Source organism: Hyperolius riggenbachi, chromosome 8 (genome assembly GCF_040937935.1).
Source record: "Hyperolius riggenbachi isolate aHypRig1 chromosome 8, aHypRig1.pri, whole genome shotgun sequence".
NCBI classification, from domain to species: domain Eukaryota; kingdom Metazoa; phylum Chordata; class Amphibia; order Anura; family Hyperoliidae; genus Hyperolius; species Hyperolius riggenbachi.
Window position 1 is genome coordinate 275,019,512 of NC_090653.1, and position 27,312 is coordinate 275,046,823.

The 27,312-nt window shown below is 44.0% G+C and overlaps 1 protein-coding gene across 1 annotated transcript in view; it reads right to left on the reverse strand.

Moving 5' to 3' along the window:
* Window positions 1-25,663, reverse strand: part of ASRGL1 (asparaginase and isoaspartyl peptidase 1) — a 73,974-nt gene extending 48,311 nt beyond the window's left edge. Inside the window, exon 1 of the mRNA XM_068249911.1 lies at window positions 25,584-25,663. Within this exon, the coding sequence (XP_068106012.1) occupies window positions 25,584-25,608 (25 nt within the window). The 5' untranslated portion in view covers window positions 25,609-25,663. The remainder of the gene's footprint in view (window positions 1-25,583) is intronic.
* Between the last annotated feature and the right edge of the window lie 1,649 nt (window positions 25,664-27,312).

Sequence of the window (27,312 nt, forward strand, 5' to 3'; positions counted from 1 at the left end):
TTTAGCTGCACAGAAGAAAACTGCCCAGGCTTTTTTCCCCTGATGCTGTGCAAAGCATGATGGGATTTCTGATGTTGTTGCTCTCGTTCTGCTGTTTTGGTGCAATTTTTTTTTTTTTACATTTTGAATTTGACATTTAAAGCCTAGCGTGTGCAGCTGGGAGGAGTTATCAGGACACAGGACAGTTGGAACTGTGTCTCCTGCTCCTTGTCACCTCCTTTCAACCAAAAAGATGGCTGCCCCCATGACAAAGATGGCAGCCCCTATGAATCACAAACATTTGCCTGTTCTTTTAAAACAGGGTGGGTAAAAAATTATATTACCTATCTATTCTAATTAACATAACTAATGTAACTTAATGACAGTATGTTTGTTTAGGCTGAAGTTCCCCTTTAAGAACAGTAACAGAAAGAGAAGATGCCAGAGGGAGTAATTATATTAGTCTGTCAAATAATGTTTTAACCAATAATATATCTGACTGTGCCCAATACCAATGTAGCACAATAAATTTGGACAAAATCTTGTATAGAAAAATTTAAAAAAATTTAACCACACAAAGTTAAAACTATCATTTTTTTTGGGACAACATTCCTGTCTTTTTTGATGAATATAATAAAAAAATTGCAGCAGCAATCAAATAGCACCAAAAGAAAGCTGTATTAGGCTGTATTCACGCCGCTGTTTTGTGGGAGTGATTTTTTTTGCAATTTCACGTGGAAAAATCACTGGACAGTGTAGCGATTTCTCAGCGATCGCGGTTTGCGCGTATATAGCGCTGAAATGCGATCGCTGGGAAATCGCCTGAAAATGGTGCAGGCGACACGTTTGCGTGTCGCGATTTTGCCCATTTTTGGGTGATTTGCGGCGATTAAAAAGCGATAGCGTTTGAGCATTATGCCAAAATCGTCTCAAAACACTCTAGTGTGAATGGGCCCTTGGTGACAAGAAAAGGAGGTAAAATTCATTTGGGTGGTAAGTTGTAAGACTGAGCACTAAACCATTAAAGTTGTGCAGTACAGAATTATAAGAAATGGCCTGGTCACTAGGGGCGTTTCAACCTATGGTACTTAAGTGGTTAAAAAAGGTAAACTTACCTCCTCTCTTGGGAAACTCAATGGAGAGATTAAGAACTGTAATTTCATTGGTCCAAATGAAAAAAACTCATTATGAGAGGAGGCAAGCTTACCTTTACTCTCAACCTTTTAACTTCTTGCCGACCGCGTTATGCCGATGGGTGTGGACGTGGCGGCAGCCCCAGGACCGCCAAATGCCCTTGAGGTGTGGTTTGCAGGCCAGGACCGCCTAAGGTCCTTGGGATGTGGTTTGCAGGCCAGTGCGCGTGCAGCCCTGCTTTGATGGCAGAGCCCTGCTCCGCCTTCAGCCTCCCTACCGGCGCTGGGAGACTGTTAGACGGCGAAACCGCCATCTTTTATTGCAGTGCTGTACTGGGGACAGCCGTGTGACACGGCTGTCCCCTCCATTGGCTCAAGGGTGATCCGCTGTCATAGGTTGAAGCCTATGACAGCCGATCACAGTGATAGGCTAGCTGGTGGAGGGAGGGCAGGGATAATAATAAAATACAGCATTTTATTTAAAAATAAAATAGATATTTAAAAAAAAAAAACAAAAAAAAAAAAAACACATCGGGGGAGTGAGCAGACCCCACCAACAGAAAGCTCTGTTGGTGGAGGGGGGGGGTATAGGGAAATCACTTGTGTGCTGAGTTGTGCGGCCCTGCAGCGAGCCCTTAAAGATGCAGTGGCCCTTTTGTGAAAAATGACCTGGTCTTTAGGGTGGGGTTTAACACTGTGGTCCTCAAGTAGTTAAATGGATAGGAGACACCCCCCCCCCCCCCCAAAAAAAAAAGTGTGTGTATACATTTTTTTTGACTACTTTGTGACTCATTCTGACCAGTCGATGAAGATTACTGCCTCATCTTCCCCTCCCTATCTGCTTGTTGGAACTACTAGCATTCTTAGTTTGTGTGATGTTGTCCCTTTATAGCATGCATGTCATGGCCAAAATTTGACCCACACAGCCATTACATTTGGCCCACAAGTGCTTTCTCCACTTTGCATTAGGTCTGGTCCACTCTAGACCACCGGGGAAGCTACTGTATATTGGGTTGCAGCCATATGTGAGGAGGGAGGAGAAAGCACTAGACACCAAGGCACTGTATAGGGGAAGCAGGAGGGCCACTAGACACCAGTTTACTGTATGGGGAGGGAGTCACTAGACACCAGGGAACTGTATCACTCTTCAGTTCACTGGGCTCATATCCAATTCACTTTTTCTCTTGACTTTTCTCCTAGGAGATAATTTTTAATCCTCAATTTAACCATTTCAGCCACCCAGACGTGAAGCTCACATCCGGGCGGCTGCTCAGCTGCGTGCTCCTGCGCGCGATCGCGAGCGTGCCCCCGCTGTGTCCCCCGGTAACCCTGGGATCAGTGAAAGGGAACATGGTTCCCGATCACCGATCCCTGTCCCCCGCAGAAAAACCGAAGCGCTCACCCGTGAGGCTTCAGTTCTTCTGCCCGGAAAAAATGTACGCATCCCCCTTGTACTTCCGCATAGTGAGAAGTACAAGGAGGGAAACCAAAAAATGAAGGTGGCCATCTTGTGGCCAAATAGTAAAACTACATCAACACATTTTCTACATTAAAATGTACACATCTAACATTAAAAAAAAAAAATAACTGTTTGTCCCACACCAAAATATTCCCCAAATAAAATTTTTAATTGAAAAAAAAAAAAAAACCACAATCAAAAAAAAATAAAAATTTGCACATGTAATGCAAGTGGATGGGCCTGTTTCCACTGTAGCGTTGTGGAGGTGCGTTTTTTTCAGCGGTGAAAAACGCACAAAAGAGCCGCAGAATTCGCCTGCGAGTGGAATGCATGCTAATCGCAGGCAATGTATTTAATAGGGAAATCACATGCGTTTTCTTACGCGGTTTTTTTACGCGATTACGCGTGCGATTCTGCATAGGAACCAACGTAAATTAACACAGGCAGTGACACGGTTAAAAACGCATATAGCCTAACCGCATGCGTAATCGCGTAAAATAACGCGTAAAAACCGCACCTGCATGCAATTTCATCAGCGGTGGAATCCAGGCGATTCCGCACCGCAATAGTGGAAAACGAGCCCTCAAGCTATAATGGCCGAAAACTGAGAAATAATGACTTTTTTCCATTTTTTCTTATTAATCCTGTTAAAGTGCTTTTACAGTAAAGTGGCTCTCAGCAAAATGTACCACCCTCAGAAAGCCCAATTAGTGGCGGAAAAAACAAGATATAGATCAATAAATTGTGATAAGTTATTACTAGCGAATTAATGGGAGGTGAAAATTGCTCCGATGCATAAGGTGAAAAATCCCCGCGGGCTGAAATGGTTAAAACAACATTTTAGCACTTTGCAATGGAAAAAAGTACCAAAAAAAAAAAAAAAAAAAAAAAAAAGTAGTTGAAAAAGTACTGTCAAAATTATTTTGAGTATTGGTTTGCTTGCTGGTGGTGTAAAAGGCATTTTATTTACAAGTTGTGGAAATAAATCACCTAGGAGAAAACGCAGGTGAAAAAGTGAATTGCATACGGCCCCTGGTGTCTCGTGACCTCTCTCCCCGATACAGTGTCCTAGTGTCTACTATTACACACCAGGGAACAGGGGCGTAGCAATAGGGGTTGCAAAGGTTGCGACCGCATCGGGGCCCTTGGGCTAGAGGGGCCCCGAAAGGCCCTCCGTCAACTGCAGTATTAGCTCTCTATTGGTCCTGTGCTCTTAATAATCACTTCTATAGATACTTTGAATACTAGTAATCATTAATAAACTATTCCCCATCCCCTTCTTGCACCTCTGACACTGTAGTTGCCATTAGCAGGTTTTGATGCGCCGTATCAATCGTTATGTATAGACTGCTTGGGGGGCCCCATTGTAAAACTTGCATCGGGGCCCACAGCTCCTTAGCTACGCCACTGCCAGGGAACTTTATAAGGGCGGGAGGTTGTTACTCGACATTGAAGTTGGCCTGTGATTCAGTCAAAGTATTTCGTTTCGGCCCACTTTCTATGTATGTTTGACACCTCTGCTTAAAGTGGACCCAAACTAAAAATACAAGATTTCAGAAATAAAATCTATTTTCTAAATTATAATAATAAATAGCAGCCTTTTTTCAGCTGCATGATGACAAATATAAAATATTTTACATTTATTGGAGAAACCCCTCCCTTCCTTTCATATTGCCGGGACAGAATCCGGCAAACTGGTGGAGTAGATGGTGTTTAGCAAAGGAGGAATTGCTAATGGCTGCCACCTGCATAACCCTAGTTATGAAAAGAGAAGGGTGAAAAGCATGCACTGAAATGCTCATAGGTTTGAAGGAGTATTTATTTATATTTATATGTGTCAGAATGCTGCAATTAAATATTTTGAATAAAAAAAATGTTTGGATTGGGTCCACTTTAATAGGTTGTTCATGGTTCATGTCCTAGTGGTGGCTGGATAGTGTCCTGGTAAAGAGCTCGGCGTCTGACGTAGGAGACCTGGGGTCAAATCTCAGCCCTTCCTGTTTAGTAAGCCAGCTCCTATTCAGCAAGGAGACCTTGGGCTAGACCCTTTAACACTGCTACTGCCTACAGAGCGTGTCCCAGTGGCTGCAGCCCTCGTCCATTGAGTCTGCCAGGAGAAAAAGCACAAAATACCGTACTTTCCACCATATAAGAAGCTCTGGAATATAAGATGCACCTAGGTTTAGAAAAAAAAATAAAAATAAAAAAATAAATAAATTTGTATTAAACCTGGTGCGCCTATATTCAGGAGCATCTTGTAGCGGTTGTCCCCCAATTAACCTTCCTGGCGGTAAGCCCGAACTGAGTTCGGGCTATGCCGCCGGAAGGCACCGCTCAGGCCCCGCTGGGCCGATTTGCATAATTTTTTTTTTGCTGCACGCAGCTAGCACTTTGCTAGCTGCGTGCAGTGCCCGATCGCCGCCGCTACCCGCCGATCCGCCGCAATTCCTCTCGCCGCGGCCGCCCCCCCCCCCCCAGACCCCGTGCGCTGCCTGGCCAATCAGTGCCAGGCAGCGCTATGGGGCAGATCGGAGTCCCCTCTGACGTCACGACATCGATGACGTCGGTGACGTCATCCCGCCCGTCGCCATGGCGACGGGGGAAGCCCTCCAGGAGATCCCGTTCTTTGAACGGGATCTCCGATCGCCGGCGGCGATCGGAGGGGCTGGGGGGATGCCGCTGAGCAGCGGCTATCATGTAGCGAGACTTTGTCTCGCTACATGAAAAAAAAAAAAAAAAATTAAAAAAAAAAGATTTGCTGCCCCCTGGCGATTTTTTTGCAAACCGCCAGGAGGGTTAATGTTTCCCTCAGGAGTCCCTAGTGTAGCCCCCGCTACATGTGTGGTCTGCTCCCCGTGTAATTCCTGTAGCAGCATGTATGCATGTGCAGCCCGTATGTGTCCCTGGCTCCCTGTGTAGTCCGCTTCCCCTCGCTCCCCTCCGGGTGTCAGCGTAGCAGCAGTCTTACTATTCCAGCAGTTTCCGGGATCGCAGACCTGGTCTCCCTTTCTTGCTGTTTCTCTAGTGATGGCTTCTGCAATACGCGTCATCAGCAGACGCCATCACTAGAGAAGCAACAAGAGAGGAGACCAGGTCTGCGATCCCCAGAGCAGCTGGAATAGTAAGACTGCCGCTATGCTGACACCCGGGGAAAAGGAGCGCACACACACGAGTGGAAGGGGACTGGAAACAAGCGGGGAGGGGAGAGATGGGAATCGTACCACACAGAGAGCCAGGGACACATACATGCTGCTACTGATGCTGGTTTCGTTTTTAGGCTGGATCCACACTATAAGCACTTTTGTGTGAGCGCTTGTGATTGCTGAGCACTTTTTCCCATTCACTTTCATTAAAATCACGGGAAGAAATAAAATTAGAAAAGCACATAACATACAAAATTTCATTTGATTTGACAGAGTCCTTCATACCTTGTTTGTTTGCCTAGCAATTCTCCCATGTTTGCTTTGAAAACAAGAGGCCAGTATGTCTATGGAGAATAGCAGATTAGATCACACTAGCCCCTTGAGAAAGCATCCTCAGTTTCTCCCCTCTCCCACCGCTTTTGCAGGGCTGGTGCACACCACAAGAGCTTTTTAAACGCTAGAGATTTTACAAGCGCTTGCTAATGAAATGCTATGGGAGATTTTTACAAAATCACATCACTCCAGTGCACACACACATAGGATAACATTAGCAGAAGCTTTAAAAAATAAAATAAAAATAAATAATCACAAAGCGCTGAGAAAAGCTCTTCTGGTGTCCACCAGCTCACAGCCAGGAAATACACCGACCCAGTGGCTTGTGGAGCATCGATAACAGCAGCACATTAGCTGACCCACACGACAGGCTACGCCTCCCACTGGTGAAGCTGTATTGTGACTGGCTAACGGTGGTAGTGGGAGGCAAACTTTTCTGAGCTGCATGAGAACGTGAGGACATGTCATCATACAGTACTTCCCCTGTCCCTCCCTCCATACCACTGAGACGGAAATTGAGCAGGAGGGCAGGTCTAGCGTCCTTGAGCGACAGCGGGCTGCCTGCAAAAGCAGTTCTGCTGCATACGGTGGCTGATTGGCAGCCGGGCGCTCACGAATGTAAGGTTGTCGGCGCATCCAGCTAATAGGCTCTACGGAGAACACTGTATCTTCTGACTCAGGGAGATTAGATCCCCATGATAGGGGTTCTACAGATTCCCACTGTATGCAATTGACCCCGAATCTAATGCAAGCAAAACAATATTTCCTCATGTGTCAGAGCTTGATGGTGAAAGAGATATAATATATGGTGCCTTGCAAAAGTATTCGGCCCCCTTGAAGTTTTCCACATTTTGTCACATTACTGCCACAAACATGAATCAATTGTATTAAAATTCCACGTACAAGACCAATACAAAGTGGTGTGCACATGAGAAGTGTAACAAAAATCATACATGATTCCAAACATTGTTTACAAATAAATAACTGCAAAGTGGGGTGTGCGTAATTATTCGGCCCCCTGAGTCAATACTTTGTAGAACCACCTTTTGCTGCAATTACAGCTGCCAGTCTTTTAGGATATGTCTCTACCAGCTTTGCACATCTAGAGACTGAAATCCTTGCTCCTTCTTCTTTGCAAAACCGCTCCAGCTCAGTCAGATTAGATGGACAGCGTTTGTGAACAGCAGTTTTCAGATCTTGCCACAGATTCTCAATTGGATTTAGATCTGGACTTTGACTGGGCCATGCTAACACATGGATATGTTTTGTTTTAAACCATTCCATTGTTGACCTGGCTTTATGTTTAGGGTTGTTGTCCTGCTGGAAGGTGAACCTCCCCCCCAGTCTCATGTCTTTTGCAGACTCCAAGAGGTTTTCTTCCAAGATTTCCCTGTATTTGGCTCCATCCATCTTCCCATCAACTCTGACCAGCTTCCCTGTCCCTGCTGAAGAGAAGCACCCCAGACCATGATGCTGCCACCACTATATTTGACAGTGGGGATGGTGTGTTCAGAGTGATGTGCAGTGTTAGTTTTCCGCCACACATAGCGTTCTGCATTTTGGCCAAAAAGTTCAGTTTTGGTCTCATCTGACCAGAGCACCTTCTTCCACATGTTTGCTGTGTCCCCCACATGGCTTGTGGCAAACTGCAAACGGGACTTCTTATGCTTTTCTGTTAACAATGGCTTTCTTCTTGCCATTTTTCCATAAAGGCCCACTTTGTACAGTGCACGACTAATAGTTGTCCTATGAACAGATTCCCCCACCTGAGCTGTAGATCTCTGTAGCTCGTCCAGAGTCACCATGGGCCTCTTGACTGCATTTCTGATCAGCGCTCTCCTTGTTTGGCCTGTGAGTTTAGGTGGATGGCCTTGTCTTGGTAGGTTTACAGTTGTGCCATACTCCTTCCATTTCTGAATGATCGCGTGAACAGTGCTCCGTGGGATGTTCAAGGCTTTGGAAATCTTTTTGTAGCCTAAGCCTGCTTTAAATTTATCAAAAACTTTATCCGTGACCTGTCTGGTGTGTTCTTTGGACTTCATGGTGTTGTTGCTCCCAGTATTCTCTTACACAACCTCTGAGGCCGTCACAGAGCAGCTGTATTTGTACTGGCATTAGATTCCACACAGGTGCACTCTAGTCATTAGCACTCATCAGGCAATGTCTATGGGCAACTGACTGCACTCAGACCAAAGGGGGCTGAATAATTATGCACACGCCACTTTGCAGTTATTTATTTGTAAAAAATTGTTTGGAATCATGTATGATTTTTGTTTCACTTCTCACGTGTACACCGCTTTGTATTGGTCTTTCACGTGGAATTTCATTACAATTGATTCATGTTTATGGCAGTAATGTGGAATACTTCAAGGGGGCTGAATACTTTTGCAAGAGGGCTGAATACTTTTGCAAATAATATATACACACACACACACACACACATACATACATACATACATACATATACACAGTGGAGGAAATAATTATTTGACCCCTCACTGATTTTGTAAGTTTGTCCAATGACAAAGAAATGAAAAGTCTCAGAACAGTATCATTTCAATGGTAGGTTTATTTTAACAGTGGCAGATAGCACATCAAAAGGAAAATCGAAAAAATAACCTTAAATAAAAGATAGCAACTGATTTGCATTTCATTGAGTGAAATAAGTTTTTGAACCCTCTAACAATAAAAGACTTAATACTTAGTGGAAAAACCCTTGTTTGCAAGCACAGAGGTCAAACGTTTCTTGTAATTGATGACCAAGTTTGCACACATTTTAGGAGGAATGTTGGTCCACTCCTCTTTGCAGATCATCTCTAAATCCCTAAGGTTTCGAGGCTGTCTCTGTGCAACTCTGAGCTTGAGCTCCCTCCATAGGTTTTCTATTGGATTAAGGTCCGGAGACTGACTAGGCCACTCCATGACCTTAATGTGCTTCTTCTTGAGCCACTCCTTTGTTGCCTTTGCTGTATGTTTTGGGTCATTGTCGTGCTGGAACACCCATCCACGACCCATTTTCAGTTTCCTGGCAGAGGAAAGGAGGTTGTCGTTCAGGATTTCACGATACATGGCTCCGTCCATTTTCCCGTTAATGCGATTAAGTTGTCCTGTGCCCTTAGCAGAAAAACACCCCCAAAGCAAAATGTTTCCACCCCCATGCTTGACGGTGGGGACGGTGTTTTGGGGGTCTTGGCAGCATTTTTCTTCCTCCAAACACAGCGAGTTGAGTTAATGCCAAAGAGCTCTATTTTGGTCTCATCAGACCACAGCACCTTCTCCCAGTCACTCACAGAATCATTCAGGTGTTCATTGGCAGACTTCAGACGGGCCTGCACATGTGCCTTCTTGAGCAGGGGGACCTTGCGAGCCCTGCAGGATTTTAATCCATTGCGGTGTAATGTGTTTCCAATGGTTTTCTTGGTGACTGTGGTCCCTGCTAATTTGAGAGGTCATTCACTAACTCCTCCCGTGTAGTTCTAGGATGCTTTTTCACCTTTCTCAGAACTATTGACACCCCACGAGGTGAGATCTTGCGTGGAGCCCCAGAGGGAGGTCGATTGATGGTCATTTTGTGCTCCTTCCATTTTCGAACAATCGCACCAACAGTTGTCACCTTCTCTCCCAGCTTCTTGCTAATTGTTTTGTAGCCCATTGCAGCCTTGTGCAGGTCTACAATTTTGTCTCTGACATCCTTGGACAGCTCTTTGGTCTTTCCCATGTTGGAGAGTTTGGAGTCTGCTTGATTGATTCTGTGGACAGGTGTCTTTTATACAGGTGACTAGTTAAGACAGGTGTCCTTAATGAGGGTGACTAATTGAGTAGAAGTGTCTAACCACTCTGTGGGAGCCAGAACTCTTAATGGTTGGTAGGGGTTCAAAAACTTATTTCACTCAATGAAATGCAAATCAGTTGCTATCTTTTATTTAAGGTTATTTTTTCGATTTTCCTTTTGATGTGCTATCTGCCACTGTTAAAATAAACCTACTATTGAAATGATACTGTTCTGAGACTTTTCATTTCTTTGTCATTGGACAAACTTACAAAATCAGTGAGGGGTCAAATATATATATATATATATATATATATATATATATATATATATATATATATATATATATATATATATATATATATATATATATATTTTATCTAACTTAGGGTAAGGATCAATATTTGACTGAATTCATGCACATTTCCTCAGAGCTATGTAGAGCGGGGATCTCTACGGATGGGAGTCTTGTTCCTACGATGCACCTCTAGCCCTCAGAGACCCTGTGGCACATGGCGGGTGATCTACTATAGCCCCTATGGAGGTCTATGGGCAGAATATGGCGTTAACATTGATCCTAAGAATCTGTTGCAGAATGAAGAGGTTGGTGGGGTTGGTGATAGCGCCCAATATTGGGTGGTCCTAGATTGCAGAGACTCAGTCATCGCACCAGAAAAGGAGACTTTAAATACTTCCTATGGAGGATTAATTAAGCATACACATGCCTCACTGCTATAAGAGTTTCTGGTACCCACGAATATGTTTCATCAATCTATTCAAAAGCAAAGACATCCATGACGGAAAAATCCAAAAATCGCATAGACACCAATAGTATGCAAAGAATATAACAAATGTATTTAGGGACGTATCCCTTTAAAAACCATTAAAAATTGCTGCAGAGACAGAGCAATGGTCAGTCAAAGTAATCAATATCCATAAAAGTCACAATAGACTAATGACTCACTAGCAAGGGCTATCACAACACAATATATGAATCCAAAAGGAAAGTGTATAAGTAAATGCCTGGCTCCAGCTGTATACAATATTACCGCTCACTGAATAGTATATATGTTACGGCCAGAACCCCAAGTGTGGCCACTTCGGGTTCTGGACGGTCAATGTGCGAACTTAATTTAATGAAATGAAGCCGGCGGCTTCAGCCATCTCTCCTCCCCCTGCCTCTCTCTCCTATGGGCGCTGCGGGTGGGTGGGGGGGGGGGGGGACACGCATCCCCCAGAGTCGTTCGTGGCTGCAGGCAAGCAGAGCGGGGAGGCTGCAGACATCGCTTCTGCCAGCACCCGCTCTGCAGGAACGGCAGGATTGCCTGCCGCGACAAATGACTCTGATAATCTCAGATCAGATGTGGGTGCTCAGTACAGAGCACTCCAACATCAGTATGAACCCGGGTTCAGTACCTCCTATAGTGGTATAAAGTGCAAACAGTGCTAAAGATGTGAAACATACATGATAACATGAAACCGTGTATATAAATAAATAGAGACACCTGTATAAAGTGTCATGAATGACTACCATACGTGAAGGATAGGAGTGATTTGAGAGAGACAGTCCATGAACAAGCAAGCATGTGATGTGGACAAGAAGGAGGAATACTTAGCCGGGTGCCGAGGATCAAAAGGGAATGGTGGTGGCAATAGAGACCCTCGGTGGACACTTCCACCGGTTCCGCGGCCGTCACGCCGCTTCTTCAAGAAGTACGAGGGGATCTCTGGAGACTACGTATGGTAGTCATTCATGACACTTTATACAGGTGTCTCTATTTATTTATATACACGGTTTCATGTTATCATGTATAATGTTTCACATCTTTAGCACTGTTTGCACTTTATACCACTATAGGAGGTACTGAACCCGGGTTCATACTGATGTTGGAGTGCTCTGTACTGAGCACCCACATCTGATCTGAGATTATTGATCTATTTATCATTATGCATTATTATTGTGAGCATTGATCGTTTCATACATGGATTTTTTGTGGTGTGCGCCGTTTTTAATGTTTTTATGATGAATTTGGAAGAAATATATTCTATTAAAGTGTGATTTATATATTTTTCATCAATCATGTGTGGTGCCGTTTCTATGAGCTGAATCTCCCCTCTTCTATATTAAACAGTCAAGTATTATGTGCTTGCATAATATATACACATCAGGTAAATAATATTAGGTTGTAAAAGTACAAAAAAATATTTTTTTTATATATAAAAAATGAATAATGTGCAAAAACTTTAAATATAAAGTGGCATATGGAAAAAGACCATGAAGTGCATCTAAATAAAATTCTAATAGAATGTATTAGTAAATATTTGTATAAGAGCGACATCATTCTTCAACTGAGTGGCAAATGTGTATCCACCTAAAGTGCTAGAAACAAAAAAATGTTGTTATGAATAAATAATCAATACTGCATAACACAAATCCAGTATAAAGTGAAGAGCTGGATCCCACTACTTACAAGTGGGGCCCTATACAAACTCCCATGTAACATATAAAGTGCTAGTGCTTAAAGTGGATCCGAGATAAAAAAAAGTTTACTCATTGCATAATTGTGTTCCTTACATATAGTTTATAGGGAATTCCTCAAGCCAAATATTTTTGTTTCAATACTCTAATTCCCTATAAACTAAACAAGCTTCGCCCACAGCTTTGTCAGAGTGCCTTGGCACTGTAGCAAGGGCTTATGGGAGCTCAGTGTGAGCAGGAGGAGGAAGTTACTAGCCAGAGATTTCAGAGGCAGAGGGGAGGAGGGAGGAGGAGAGGGGACAGGGGACAGGTTGAGGGCTGGAGATGCTATCAGCTTGCCTGTGTGTAATGTGACAAACAAAACATGGCTGCTGTAATTGTATCACAGGAATAAATAATCTTAAACTGTTGAAGCTGTTTGTAGCTAGATTTGCTGTGTAAACTATCTAAACTTTAGAAAAGATATATAGACAAGTTACTTGTTATAGTTCGTTTTTCATCTCGGATCCGCTTTAAAAAATAAAAGTGCTCAGAGTAATCAAAATATACAAGTGGAATCCCAGTGAAAAGCACACATCTGTCATTACTAACAAATGACAAGCCATTGATATCCATATACCTCTGTGCCATAACGTGTGGAACTTAGACAACCATCAAACACCTCTAAGTTACAAGAAACATGCAATACAAAAAAAAAAAAATACAAAAAAAAAATAAAAAAAATTCAGAAGTGAATATGGAGGGACAAAAAGCAAGATACCATGATCCCAACCACACTATAGAACAATGGATATACCATTAGAGACGTCATGAAGAACAGGAAAAAGAAAAAAGGTGAAGATCCACTAAAATTTGGAACGCAGAAGCCTATTGCTAATGTCGCCCCCTTTAATTCCAGACTGAATAGCCACCAATCCACCAAAAAGCCATCCACCCAGTGAACCCCCATGGGCACTGAGAGCATGGGATGCAAGTAATGTTAAAGTTTTGCCCTGTTCCTGGTCTCTTTCAGCCACCTTCACAACGGAGTTGTGTTTCTGTAGTCTAGTCTTCAACACATTTTTTGTCTGGTCAATATATTTCCGTCAACACAGACACTGTATGAGATATACTATAGCAGTAGATTTATAATTGATATATTGATTAACAGAGAATCGCTGTCCAGTGTGTTTGCTAGTAACGTATTTAGTACTCTACATATTGGGGCAGATATTACAGTCACTACACGCGCAACTCCCTCTCCCTGTAGGGCCCGTTTGCATCCTTTGGAAATGACTCTTGCATAGAAGGGTTTTAAGAGTAGGAGCCATCTTTGCTGTCAAACTTGGTTTATCAGTCAAGAACGGTCAGATATCTGTGTCATTTTTTTAAGATGTCCCAATGTCAGGCAACGATCTGTCACAGGTCACGCCATCTTGTATTGGATGGTGTGGTGATTCTCACCTTATTGCATCTTCTTATTATTGCAACGCAAAGTAATTGTGTTTTAGGGGTAGCCCTGGCCCTCCTAATAGCTCTTTCGAGACACTTATGTAGGTATATCCTCGCCTAAAACCTTTTCTTCAAATTCCCGGCCTCCTTCTCAAATTCCTGGATCTCAGAGCAATTCCTGCACAACCGAATAAATTCTCCAACAGGTATATTCTTCTTTAAATGTTCAGGAGATCCATATTGTAACAGGCTATTAACCGATGTGGGCTGGCGGAAGATGGTAGTCATCAATTCTCTCCAGCCTGCATCCTTATAATCAGATCCAGGATTTAGGTTTCATAAATATCTGGTTTCTTCTCTTGCCTTTCTTGGTGCCCTCGCAGCCCCGCTCCGATCGTCCTGTCCCCGCCGGCGGCTACTTTCGGTTCGGCGACAGCCGCCGACAGGCTGGGAACGCGGCTGATTTTCCGCGTTCCCAGCCGCTGCTATCACTCTCTATGCTGCTATAGCGTGTATGTATATACACGCTATAGCAGCATAGAGAGTGATAGCAGCGGCTGGGAACGCGGAAAATCAGCCGCGTTCCCAGCCTGTCGGCGCCTGTCGCCGAACCGAAAGTTGCTGCCGGCGGGGACAGGACGATCGGAGCGGGGCTGCGAGGGCACCATCCAGCTTCGGGGGGCTGAGGGATGCCCCAGGTGAGTAAATGTCATTTTTTTTCTAGACTTAAGTATTCCTTTAAAGTGAACCTCCGGACTAAAAATCGACTCAGCAGCACTGAAAAGGCTTTGTGTTTCTTTAACAGTTTCACAGCATCAGAACTTTGTTTCTCTTATACAAGCCTCATTTTTAGCTGCACAGAAGAAAACTGCCCGGGCTTTTTTCCCCTGATGCTGTGCAAAGCAGGATGGGATTTCTGATTTTGTTGTTCTCGTTCTGCTGTTTTGGTGCAATTTTTTTTTTACATTTTGAATTTGACTTTTGAAGCTTAGCATGTGCAGCTGGGAGGGGTAATCAGGACACAGGACAGTTGGAACTGTGCCTCCTTCTCCTTGTTACCTCCTTTCAACAAAAAAGATGGCTGCTCCCATGACAAAGATGGCAGCCCCCATGAATCACAAACATTTGCCTGTTCTTTTAAAACAGGGTGGGTAAGAGATTATATTACCTATCTATTCTAATTAACATAACTAATGTAACTTGATGACAGTATGTTTGTTTAGGCTGAAGTTCCCCTTTAAGGCTTCTTGCACACAGGGACGTTACAGGCGCACGTTAGTGCAGCCTGTAACGCTCCCCCAACGCACAGCAATGTAACACAAGTGGGCTGTTCACACTGTCCACGTTGTGTTACATTATAACGCAGCAAAGGGCTGCATGCTGTGCGTTCTCCGCGGCTAAGCCGCGTTAGACTGTTTGCACATGCTCAGTCATGTTGGGGAGGAGGGGAGAGCGGCCGGGCACATGGCTAATTAATATTCACTGCACTCAGTGACGTGCAGTGTTTACTTCCTGGAGCACCCGCTCTGTGCGGCGATTGGCCGGCTGGGACCACGTGATGCCGCATGCGTCCAAGAGTACGCATCACGGACGCCAGAGTGAGCTGCACAACGTGGCTCACTCCGACGTCCACACCAGAGAGCACCAGGCATTGCGTTCGGGGCACGTTATGTGCCCTATAACGTCCCCTAAACGCAACGTCCTGGTGTATAACTAGCCTTAATCAACCATCACAGGATTTCCGCCACAAACACCAGTCTGATTGGGAAACAGATCTAGGGTAAGCACTAGATGATGAAACTTGGTTAGAATGTATGAAGACCTTATCTATGGGCAGCATATACAGCTCAGGACTTGAGACAGCAGTGAAATTGTTTACAAAACTCCTCAGAGAATGCACAGGTTTGATCACTAAATCACCTCGATGCTTTTGTGGCTGCTCTCGTGTGGATTCATTATTTCACATTTTTTGGTTATGTCCAAAAGCAGCAAAAAACTTTGGGGCAGAGTGCATGCACTTATTCAAAATGATCTGAATGTCCCCATCGAGAAAGACCCAAAGATATTTTTACTAGGGTATAAGATCCCGGAAATTAAAGTATGCCATACACAAGTTGGTGCAGTTTATCGCATCAGCGGTTAAGCTTCATATTGCCCATCTCTGGCTTCAACCAGAGCTTTGATATCCTCTGCTTTAGACAGAATCTGTTATAGACAGAATGGATGATATCATGCAGCTGTGGCTGGATGCCTCCTGTTCTAGGGGAGTGGCTCAAATATTATAAAAAGGGGGCACCCACTTGACATATCCTTTTGGTCTCTACGTTGGTAAGCTCTTTTTCATGCAGTCACCCAACAGGTTCCCCGCTATTGGTAGACAAGGCCTGTTATAGTGCCGTTAGTTGATTACTATAACTTATGGACCCCTTTTGGGGCATTTTCATTTCTTTTTCTATGACTTCCCTAGTGATTGACTATATGGAAGTTGTGCATAACAGGGCTGTGGAGTCGGTACAAAAATCTTCCGACTCAGACTCCTCAGTTTCTGAAACCACCACTCCAACTCCGAGTGCCCAAAATTGCTCCGACTCCACAGCCCTGGTGCAGAACACTGTTATTTATATTATATGCATATATTATCACTGTATATTTTCAAAGTTAAAGTGGAGCTGTCAGCCATACCATCTCAGAAAACAACAACAACATACAAGTAGATAAATACTTGCTTTACTTACATACGTATTGCCCACATTTTGATCTTAGTGATTTTTCTACAGGGAAGGGAAAATACTTCTTAGCATTTCCCATTTTATCTAAGGCTATTTTGAAGCCAAGCCTGATGTTAATTCCTCCCTTACCCTCCTCTGCCTGATTGTGTATGCATTGCAATGCCCACCCTCCACTATAGAAAGTGCATTGTCTCAGCATGAGAAATATTGGCCAATCAGAGAGGAACAGAGGTGTGGGAGGGGAAAACAGGAGGGAAAGAGGCTTCAGCCAATTAGGCCGCATTAGTCAAGTCTGAAGGGAAAGTAGAGAAGCAAAAAAGGACAACCCAGCATGCCCTGCAACTTCCTTTGTGCAGCAATGTACCAAATAAGAGTCAGGTACACTGGGGAATGATCATTTTTTTTTAATAAAAGTCTTTGAAACGAAAAAAAAAAACAAAGTTCAGTTATACATTGCAGGCATATGAATGAGTGTTTTAAACATACTCCTATATTGTGAGCACCAAATCAATCCAATAAATGAACTCCAAAACAACTTAAGTTACCTGTTAGACGGGTAAATAGTATCCAGGAAACAGCACCACTTAACCATCAATTACAGTACATGTGAGAAATTACTGTGCACCTGTAGCATAAACAGTTCCCAGAAGATTTTTATTCCATTCCTTAGACAAACATGATCAATCTTGACATGCATCACAGAAAGTTGCCAAACCTGTGTATGTCGGAGTTGTAGCGGTGTGGAAGGGAGAGGTGACCAGGGGAAAATCCGGACGGCACTACAGCCGTTTCTCGCCGCTTGGGCGCTTGCTCACATGCGTGTCCGTATGGGTATGGCGCCGGAGAGCTTCCTGTATAGGACCTACTGTCCCCGCCTCCGGCGCCACCCCATTGGTGTGGAGTTGTGACGGGGAAAGGTCGGAGGTGAAGGGGCGGGGTTCCGCCGCCATACGGAAAAAGACTGTGTTAGTGTTGCACATCTCATTGGTGCTGTGCAGTGCATTTGGGAGGGGCGGAGACGCCCAAATCGTGACATCAACCGTGTGTGAAACCGCTGAGTTGAAATGTTCTCCCACCCTCTCCTTGAGGGGGCGGGTGGTCTTCCCGACATAATAAAAGAGGCAAGGACAGAACACCACATAAGAAACGAACTTTGTCTGACATGTGATAAAGGCTCTCACCTCCCACTGCAGACCTCCCAAGCGATAATTAGTACCCTCCCACATATTGGCACAAAAATCACAGTGGCCACATTTGTGGTTGCCTTTGGGGCGATTGCTCGATAACCAATTCCGAATGGGAGGTGACCGATATTCACTTCGAACTAGTGTGTCCCCCAGGGTGGGGGCCCTTCTAAATACAACCCTGGGGGGGTCCGGGAACACCTTCTGCAGGGCTGGGTCTCTCACTTTTATTGGATGAAATAAAATAATAATTTTTTTTATAAGATAAAGATAAGACAGGCGAAATTGATAACTCATGCATAGAAATGGTGTATGTAGATGCATATTTGCACAAGAGCACGGCGATATGCCCCTTTTTCTTTCCCATCCACATAATGGATTGCTTCATGGTTTAATAATGTTTATTTTGAGATGTGCACGATGTTTAATTTACCCAATAGCGGTTTCACACACGGTTGATGTCACGATTTGGGCGTCTCCGTCCCTCCCAAATGCACTGCACAGCACCAATGAGATGTGCAACACTAACACAGTCTTTTTCCGTATGGCGGCGGAACCCCGCCCCTTCACCTCCGACCTCTCCCCGTCACAACTCCACACCAATGGGGTGGCGCCGGAGGCGGGGACAGTAGGTCCTATACAGGAAGCTCTCCGGCGCCATACCCATACGGACACGCATGTGAGCAAGCGCCCAAGCGGCGAGAAACGGCTGTAGTGCCGTCCGGATTTTCCCCTGGTCACCTCTCCCTTCCACACCGCTACAACTCCGACATACACAGGTTTGGCAACTTTCTGTGATGCATGTCAAGATTGATCATGTTTGTCTAAGGAATGGAATAAAAATCTTCTGGGAACTGTTTATGCTACAGGTGCACAGTAATTTCTCACATGTGCTGCATATGTTCAGGTGCTCTGCACAAAACCACTTGCTGCACAGTGCATAACATTGTCCACCAATCCGTTCCGGAGGTCTTTGGAATAGTACTGTAAGGTGTGGTGATAAGAAGTAACATAGGAGGCAAAGCACCCCCTATAATATAACCTTAAAAGCCCCCAGTTGAAGCACATGAGTGCCGGATCTAAAGTTTCTTTCTACAGTGTACCTTAACCATCAATTAGCAGGCTATATTCAGGCAACTTTAGTGTAGGTTTACAAGCTGGTATGGAGTAATTGAAGGCTATCTAATTTCAGAGAGCAATACCAAGCATGAGCATCAGTGTGCAAGCTGCATCCACAAAAGTTTCAGGGTCTTTTTACACTTGGGCCCTAATGCGAGGTACACAGCACACTATACAATTTTGTGTTAGATAGATGGTTCAATAGGTAATTTCCGAAAGGTCTTATTTTTGATAATTTTTCAGATCGATTTCTCATAGAAGTGAATGGAAATAGATAAGAAAAGATGAGAATAGAATCGGAAAATCGAATATCGATCGGATTGAAAAATCGACCGTAAAAAAAAAAATGCATCGTGTGTTCCCAGCATTATGCAATTCACATTGAGGTCTCGTTTCCACTATCGCGAATCCGCATGCATCCAACGCAAGTGGATGGGCCTGTTTCCACTGTAGCGTTGTTGAGGTTCGTTTTTTTCAGCGGTGAAAAAATGCACAAAAGAGCCGCAGAATTCGCCTGCGAGTGGAATGCATGCGAATCGCATGCAATGTATTTAATAGGGAAATCGCATGCGTTTTCCCCATGCGTTTTTTGCCGCGAATTCACATAGGTACCAATGTAAATTCACACAGGCAGTGACAGGGTTAAAAATTCGCATATACCCTCACCTATGCGAAATCGCATGCGAATTCGCGGCAAAAAACGCATGGGGAAATCGCATCCGCTTGCGATTTCATCAGCGCTGGAATCCAGGCGATTACGCACCGCAATAGTGGAAACGAGCCCTAAAGGCCTCAATTCACTAAGCTCCTCTCCTGTCTTTATAATGTTTCTGAGCTGTTTCCAGTGTTATCACCATGGTGTTAGGGCATGTAGTATTAACTACACAACTTAACTCGGGCAAAGTTTTGGATTGCCTGGTTAGCATCCCTATTACTTGTTTATCAGATAAAAATAAAGAATTGATTTTTTGCCCGACATTTACACTTTAACTCTTATGTCTTCGAGTTAAGGAGAGATCTCTTATGCTGGGTACACACGATGCAATTTCCTGCTCGATCGGCAGGATCAATCGATTATTTCTGACATGTTCGATTGGGTTTCGATCGATACAGCCGTCGATTTTGTATACTTAACATGAGTAAATCGATGGCTGTATTGATCGAGGCCCGATCAAACATGTCAGAAATAATCGATTGACCAATCGATCGAGCGGGAAATCGCATAGTGTGTACCCAGCATTACGTTAACATTTCAATCCTTAAAATAAAAACTAAAGAATTCTCCCTATATACTACATGTGGAAAGAACTAGGCGATAACTTAAAGGACTTACGAGGCGAACACACAAAAAAAAGTTAATTACCTCATGGCCATTGCAGTGCTCCTAGCAGACTATCAGCGCCTGGCCTGTCACTGTGTGGCCCTCTGTTAGCATTATTCAAGCTGTAGCTTAGGCCCCGACCCTGCCCAGGGTCGCCCTATCAATTTGCGATCAAAAATGCCGCTTTAAAAAAAATCCTGAGTCTGCGCAGTTCTTAGCTGCTAGTGCGGCTGTGGGGGTCATGGCCAAGTCAGCCGCGCCCCCTCAGCCGAGACATGCAGCGCTGAGCGTGGGGAGACGTGACTTGTCCCTCAATCAGTCAAGTGGGCGGCCGTGCGGGCACGCCCACATGACGTACAGAGCTGAGTGAAGGGAGCGAGGACGGGCCGGGGACAGGCCAGAGAACCTGTGCAGCCACAGTAGCAGCTAAGAACTGCGCAGACGCAGGATTTTTTTAAAGCGGCGTTTTTGATGGCAAATTGATAGGGCGCCTGAACTACAGCTTGGATAATGCTAACAGAGGGCCACACAGTGACAGGCCAGGCGCTGATAGTCTGCTAGGAGCACTGCAATGGCCATGAGGTAATTAACTTTTTTTTGTGTGTTCGCCTCGTAAGTCCTTTAAGTTATCGCCTAGTTCTTTCCACATGTAGTATATAGGGAGAATTCTTTAGTTTTTATTTTAAGGATTGTGAAAACTTATCTCTATACTTTAATAAGGCAAGAGTCTTTAGTGAATTGACACTGAAAATACAGATTGATGTGTGAAGTTTTCTCTGGCCTTATCACCTGCATGATCTTAGTGAATTGTGGCCAAATTATCTCCTAAGTTTTCTCCTAGGAGATCATTTTTCATCTTTTGTTTAAAATAACTTTTTAGCAATCTCCAATTGAAAAAGTACTAAAAAGTTTGAATATTTTCTTGCTTGCTGTTGACTTAAAAGGCATTTTCTTGATAAAGTGTGAAAATATCACCTAGGAGAAAAAAAACATAGGAGAAAAGGTGAATTGCATATGCCCTGGTGTGATGCGATTTGCGAGCAGCAAAATGGGGATAGCAATGTACTGCACCATTACACACACTTAAGTATATTTGGCAGATTGCGTTGACATGTAAATTGGAGTCAACCTGCCTTCAAAAAACTGCACCCATCAGTCACGTGTATCCTACTGGTCAGCAAGTACGGCATCAAAAAAAATCTGCATCTGCCCTGCAATCGCACCACAATGATAAAAAGCTGCGCGTTAACCACTGACTTTCATTGCTTTCAAAAGCGTTAAAAAGGCTTAAAGGATACCAGAGCCGAAAAAGATTGGAGAAACGGGGGGGGGGGGGGGGGGGGAGGGGGGTATTTGGGAAGTCCTGATGGCCACTGTGGAGTCGGTACAAAATTCATTTGACATCAAAATTCATCTGACTCCAACTCCTCAATTTATGAAACCCCCGACTCCAACTCCAGTACCCAAAATTTCACTGCTCCCGGCAACACATGCCCCTGCTATTTATGGAGGTCTGAAGCGAGATTTATTCTCGCTTCAGACTCTCTTTAAAGAGAATCTGTATTGTTAAAACCGCACAAAAGTAAACATACCAGTGCGTTAGGGGACATCTCCTATTACCCTCTGTCACAATTTCGCCGCTCCTCGCCGCATTAAAAGTGGTTAAAAACAGTTTTAAAAAGTTTGTTTATAAACAAACAAAATGGCCACCAAAACAGGAAGTAGGTTGATGTACAGTATGTCCACACATAGAAAATACATCCATACACAAGCAGGCTGTATACACCCTTCCTTTTTAATCTCAAGAGATCATTTGTGTGTTTCTTTCCCCCTGCAGCTATCTTCCACTGAAGTGTCAGGCTATTTCTTCCTGCAGAGTGCAGACAGCTCTGCCTGTATGTAATTCCTCAGTATGTGAAAGCCCAGCCAGCTCAGAGGAGGATTTATCCAGCTTGTAAAAGATAATCGAGCAGAGAGAAGCTGCACTAATCTAAATAACACACAGGCAGTGTGCAGAGAGGGGCCTGGAAGGGGGAGATGCATCACAGAACACTGAAGAACTTGGCAGCCTTCCAGACACAGGCTGACAAGTCTGACAAGAGAGAGATAAGTTGATTTATTACAGAGATGGTGATAGTAGAACGTGCTGCAGTAAGCCAGAGCACATTAGAATAGATTTTGGAACTTGTAGGATGGAAGAAAACCGGATGAAATTTTTGTTACGGAGTCTCTTTAAAGAGAATCTGTATTGTTAAAATCGCACAAAAGTAAACATACCAGTGCGTTAGGGGACATCTCCTATTACCCTCTGTCACAATTTCGCCGCTCCTCGCGCATTAAAAGTGGTTAAAAACCGTTTTAAAAAGTTTGTTTATAAACAAACAAAATGGCCACCAAAACAGGAAGTAGGTTGATGTACTGTATGTCCACACATAGAAAATACATCCATACACAAGCAGGCTGTATACACCCTTCCTTTTGAATCTCAAGAGATCATTTGTGTGTTTCTTTCTCCCTGCAGTTCTCATGCACTGAAGTTTCAGGCTGCTCTTTTTTCTCCTGCAAACAGCTTTGCCCTTGTCTGTAATTCTTCAGTATGTGAAATCCCAGCCAGCTCAGAGGACGATTTATCCAGCTTGTAAAAGATAAGAGAGAAGATAGAAGCTGCTCTAATCTAAATAATACACAGGCAGTGTGCATAGAGGGGCCTGGAAGGGGGAATTCATAGCAGAACCACAACACTGAAGAACTTGGCAGCCTTCCAGACACAGGCTGACAAGTCTGACAAGGGAAAGATACATTGATTTCTTACAGAGACTGTGATAGCAGAAAGTGCTGCAGTAAGCCAGAACACATTAGAATAGCTTTTGGAACTTGTAGTATGATAAAAAACAGGATGCAATTTTTATTACGGAGTCTCTTTAAAGCCTTGTACACACCTTTAATTTTGATTCGCCAATGACTACTCAGATTTTGAATACTATGAGAAGATAATAAAAAAAAAAAAAAGTTTCACTTACCTGGTGCTTCTGCCAGACCCCTGCAGCCGCCCTGTGCCATTACCAAATGATCCTCTGGTCCCCTGACGCGGCTCAGTTTTTGTTACCGCCAACTTACAAGTGTATGTCCATTGGGCCTGCACCCTGGCCATGGGCGACCTTGTTCGTGCTCCCAGCGTCTGCGCAGTACAAGAAAGTCTCTACTGCACCTGGGCAGGATCCTAACAGCAATGGGAGTGTGAACGGGGACACGCAGCTAGGCCCGCGCAGTGGCGGGTAACTGAGCCATGCCGGGGACCGAAGAATTGCTTGGTAATGGCACAGAGCTGCTGCAGGAGGCTGGCAGAAGCCCCACGTCATTTTTTTTTCTTTTATAGGGGTCTGAAAGTCAGAATTTCTACTTTGCTCTTAAAGCGGTATAAAACCCTGACATAATATTCAAAAAAAAACATGTTTTCCTACTCTTTATATGCCATACGGTTATCATACTGGCATTTGTGCGTAAGTTTTATTATCCATTTAGAAATTACAAGTTCCCAAAAGTACAGTTTTTTGCTTTGAGAGCTGCCTTTGCATTTTATTCATAACTGGTTTTATACAGGTTGTATTGAAGGTAGAAATGCTTTCAGTATCTCTGTGTCCAGGAGCTTCTGCACAGTCAGAGAATGTGTCACATTCACATTGACTAACATTAGCCAAGCGGTTTCCCCCTCAAAGTGCATAGATAGATAGATAGATCTCAGAATCGCTCTTGGTGTGCACCAGCCCTGAGAAGCTCTCTGTGCTTCAGACACACACACACACACACACACACACACACACACACTTCAGAACCTCTCATTAGGGCTCTTTCACATTAGGGCAGATTTTCTGCGTTTCAACGCAAAGGATAAAGTTTGCGTTACCCAAGGTGAAATGAAAGTCCATAGACTTTCATTTTAGCTTTCACATATAACGCAGCCTTTTTGTGCGTTGCGTTCCACTGCACCCAGGCGCAGTTTTTTGGCCAACGCTAGCTTTATGCGTTACAATGTTAGTCAATGTAAAACGCACACTATGCGCGTTTTTAATCCGTTAACGCAGATAATCAGTCCCAGAATGCAACAGAGGAACAATGTAGAAAGTTGACAACTAAAAGAAAAAAAAATTACCTGCGTTTTTCTATGTGCAGTAACGCATTGAAAACGGATTAAAAACGCACACTCACTGCAGTGCAACGCATATCAAAACGCAGTAAAAGGCATACAACAAAACGTATGCTTTGAGCAGTCTCCAACGCAAGCTCTAATGTGAAAGAGCCCTTAGAAGATTTTAATATATAATAAAAAGCAGTTGGAGTTGGAATAAAATATGCAATGGCAGCTTTCAGAGCAAGCTAAACTACACTTCGGAAACTTTGAAATTTGTAGACAGACATTACTTGTGCACAAAAGCAAATATGATAACTATGAGTAATAAGTAGGAAAACAAAATTTTATTGAATGTTATGTCAAAAGTTTCAGACCACTTAAAAAGAGAACCTGAGCCGTTGGCAAACCTGCAAAATCGAAATGCCAACGTTTTGCTGATCAACAGAGATAAACAGAAAAAAACCCTGCAGCACATGTAATCCGCCAATTGCAAACGCGCTGCATTATATGCAGCATTTTCAGGTGAGTCCCTCAATGTAAAACTGCAATCGCCTATGCAGAGTCTGAGCGGGGCCAAATATGGAAGCTTTCATTTTTACTTCAGGTGTTGAGTAAACCCATTAACAACTGAAACACCTTTGCGTGCCTTCCCAATGCGCCTATCTAGATAATTGCTGTGCAGCAGCAAACTCAACAAAAATCCACAGAAGTGAACCCCTGAGGGTCACGGCCTATATTTCTAGAGATTTCACTCCACGTGTAAAACGTCTACTTGCACAAGCTGCTGCAAGGTCCAATTTCTAGCGAAAAATCGTTCAAGTGATCAAAAAAAAGAAATTCTGATCGGAAGAAAAATTGTTCACTACACCATCAATGAACCAATCTTTGCTTCCTATCACAACCAATCAAGAAAATCCACATTTTGGTTTGACAAAAATCCAGTCGGACAATTTTTTTCTCTTATATAATCATTCATAATCAATTGTGCCCATCAACTAATATTTCCAACCACTCCGATCAGAATTTCTGATCGCTTAAACGATTTTTCGCTAGAAATTGGACCGTTAGTGGCCACCTTTAGTGTGCAAAATGAATTGCTTTACCGACTGGGAGCCGATCTGACAAGTGGGACATAATCGATCAACCTGTCGATCGGGCAGGAAATTGCATCTTGTGTACCCATAAGAAAGAAACATGATCACTCTATCATTCAGTCACATGACAGGCTGAGGCTATACATAAACTAAACAAACAGAATCCAACAATAAGCAACAGTAATACAAACAACAAGGTAAAAAAAAAGAAATACCACTATAGACAATCTAGAGATGGTAAAACACACTTGTCAAAGAGCAAAGCCATCATCATTACTTACTGCACTGAGAGCTGCCTGAAGCCATAACGCTCTTCCCCTGTCTCTCTTTCCCCTTTTAGACAGGCAGACTGCAGTGCAGTGTAAGCAGATCCCTGCCTACTTAGAGCCACGCCTACATCACGTGGGCAGAGCAGACTACAACCAAGGAACGCCTTTCACTTTCTCTGTCTCCACGTGTGCTGCATCTGCCTTCATGCGTCGCCATTTTAGTGGAGACTGATAGTAACTGAAAGCTCTATGCTCTTCCTCAGAGAAACGCTCCTGCTGGAAGGACATAAACGGGGCAATAGTGACAGAGTGCGATTGATCTGTCTGTTGACTGTGCATTACAGGGGAAAGTTACACCCTGCCCTCCAACTTCATACTTCGGGTATGGCAGGTATTGAGGAAGCAGACGACTTGACCTGTCCTGTGTGTTTGAGCAGCTGCCAGAATCCAGCATTGCTAAGCTGCAGCCACATTTTCTGCAGAGAGTGCATCACTGAAGTGCTGGACTACCAGAGAGCTCAGGGCAGAGTCTACACTTGTCCTGTCTGCCAGCAGCAATACCAGGACTTCCCAGCTTTACAAGCTTCCAGCCCTGTACAGAAGTGCCACACCATGCAGGCCAGCCAGGACCATACCATTCCCTGCAGCTACTGCCTGGACCACCCCAACATGGCGGTGAAAACCTGTCTGAACTGTGAGGTATCCCTGTGCCAGCAGCACCTGGAGAGGCACAAAAACAAAAGCCACACCCTGCTGGAGCCCACTGATAATCTGCAGGAGAGAAAGTGTTTGGAGCATGACAGACTCCTGGAGTACTACTGTGAGGAGGATGACTGTTGTGTCTGTGTCACCTGTTACATTGCTGGGGGTCACCATGGCCACAGAATCAGGACCTTAAAGGAAGCCCATGAAAAACAGCTGACTGCATTGTCAGCAACAACATCCTCATTGTCTGCCAACCTGGAAGCCCTCAACAAAGACATAGAGGACCTAAACACTGGACTGGCAAAAGTAAAGGAGAACACGGTGAGGCTTTCTAGGCCACTTGAGGATCTGTGTGACAGGATCACTATGCTGGTTAAGAAGGAGTTTGAAGAGATTGCACAAGCAGTAACAGCCAATCAGGAGAAGGCCACCTCAGAAATTACTGCTCTTCTAAAAAATATGGAGGATGCAAAAGCAGCCACTGAACAGGCCATGGAGGAACTGAATGCGGTGAGCAAGCAGACGGATGACCTGCTCTTTTTAAAGGACTATATAAGATCACAAACGCTTCTCAAACAGGGAAATCCTAAAGTTGACTCACTGCAAGTTGTGGATGTGGAAGCTGATCAAAAAATGATAGCAAGTATCGATGAGGAAACCACGGATTTCATAGCCAGCCTTGGAAACTCTCTGAAATATATGCATACTGTCCTATCCCAGCAGACCCAGCAGATGGTGTGGTCTGGAACACAGCGGCAGAAAGTGGAGCAAAGCAAACCTGATTTTCAATTCAGGTGCAAAAAATCTGAGAAGATTGACTTAAACTTTAGCAATACATGTTATAATCACTGTTCTTATGTGGTTACAGTTTCCAATCTAAACAAAACATTACAATCTAAACGTAAGGTTCAAGACCCTTCAGTCAATAGTGGTCTGTTTGGTAGTAGCAGTCAGCCTACCCTTGGTGGCTTTGGCACTCCATTTACGTCTGCACAGAGTGGTAGTTTTGGGTGTGGTAGTTTTGGGTTTGGGAGTC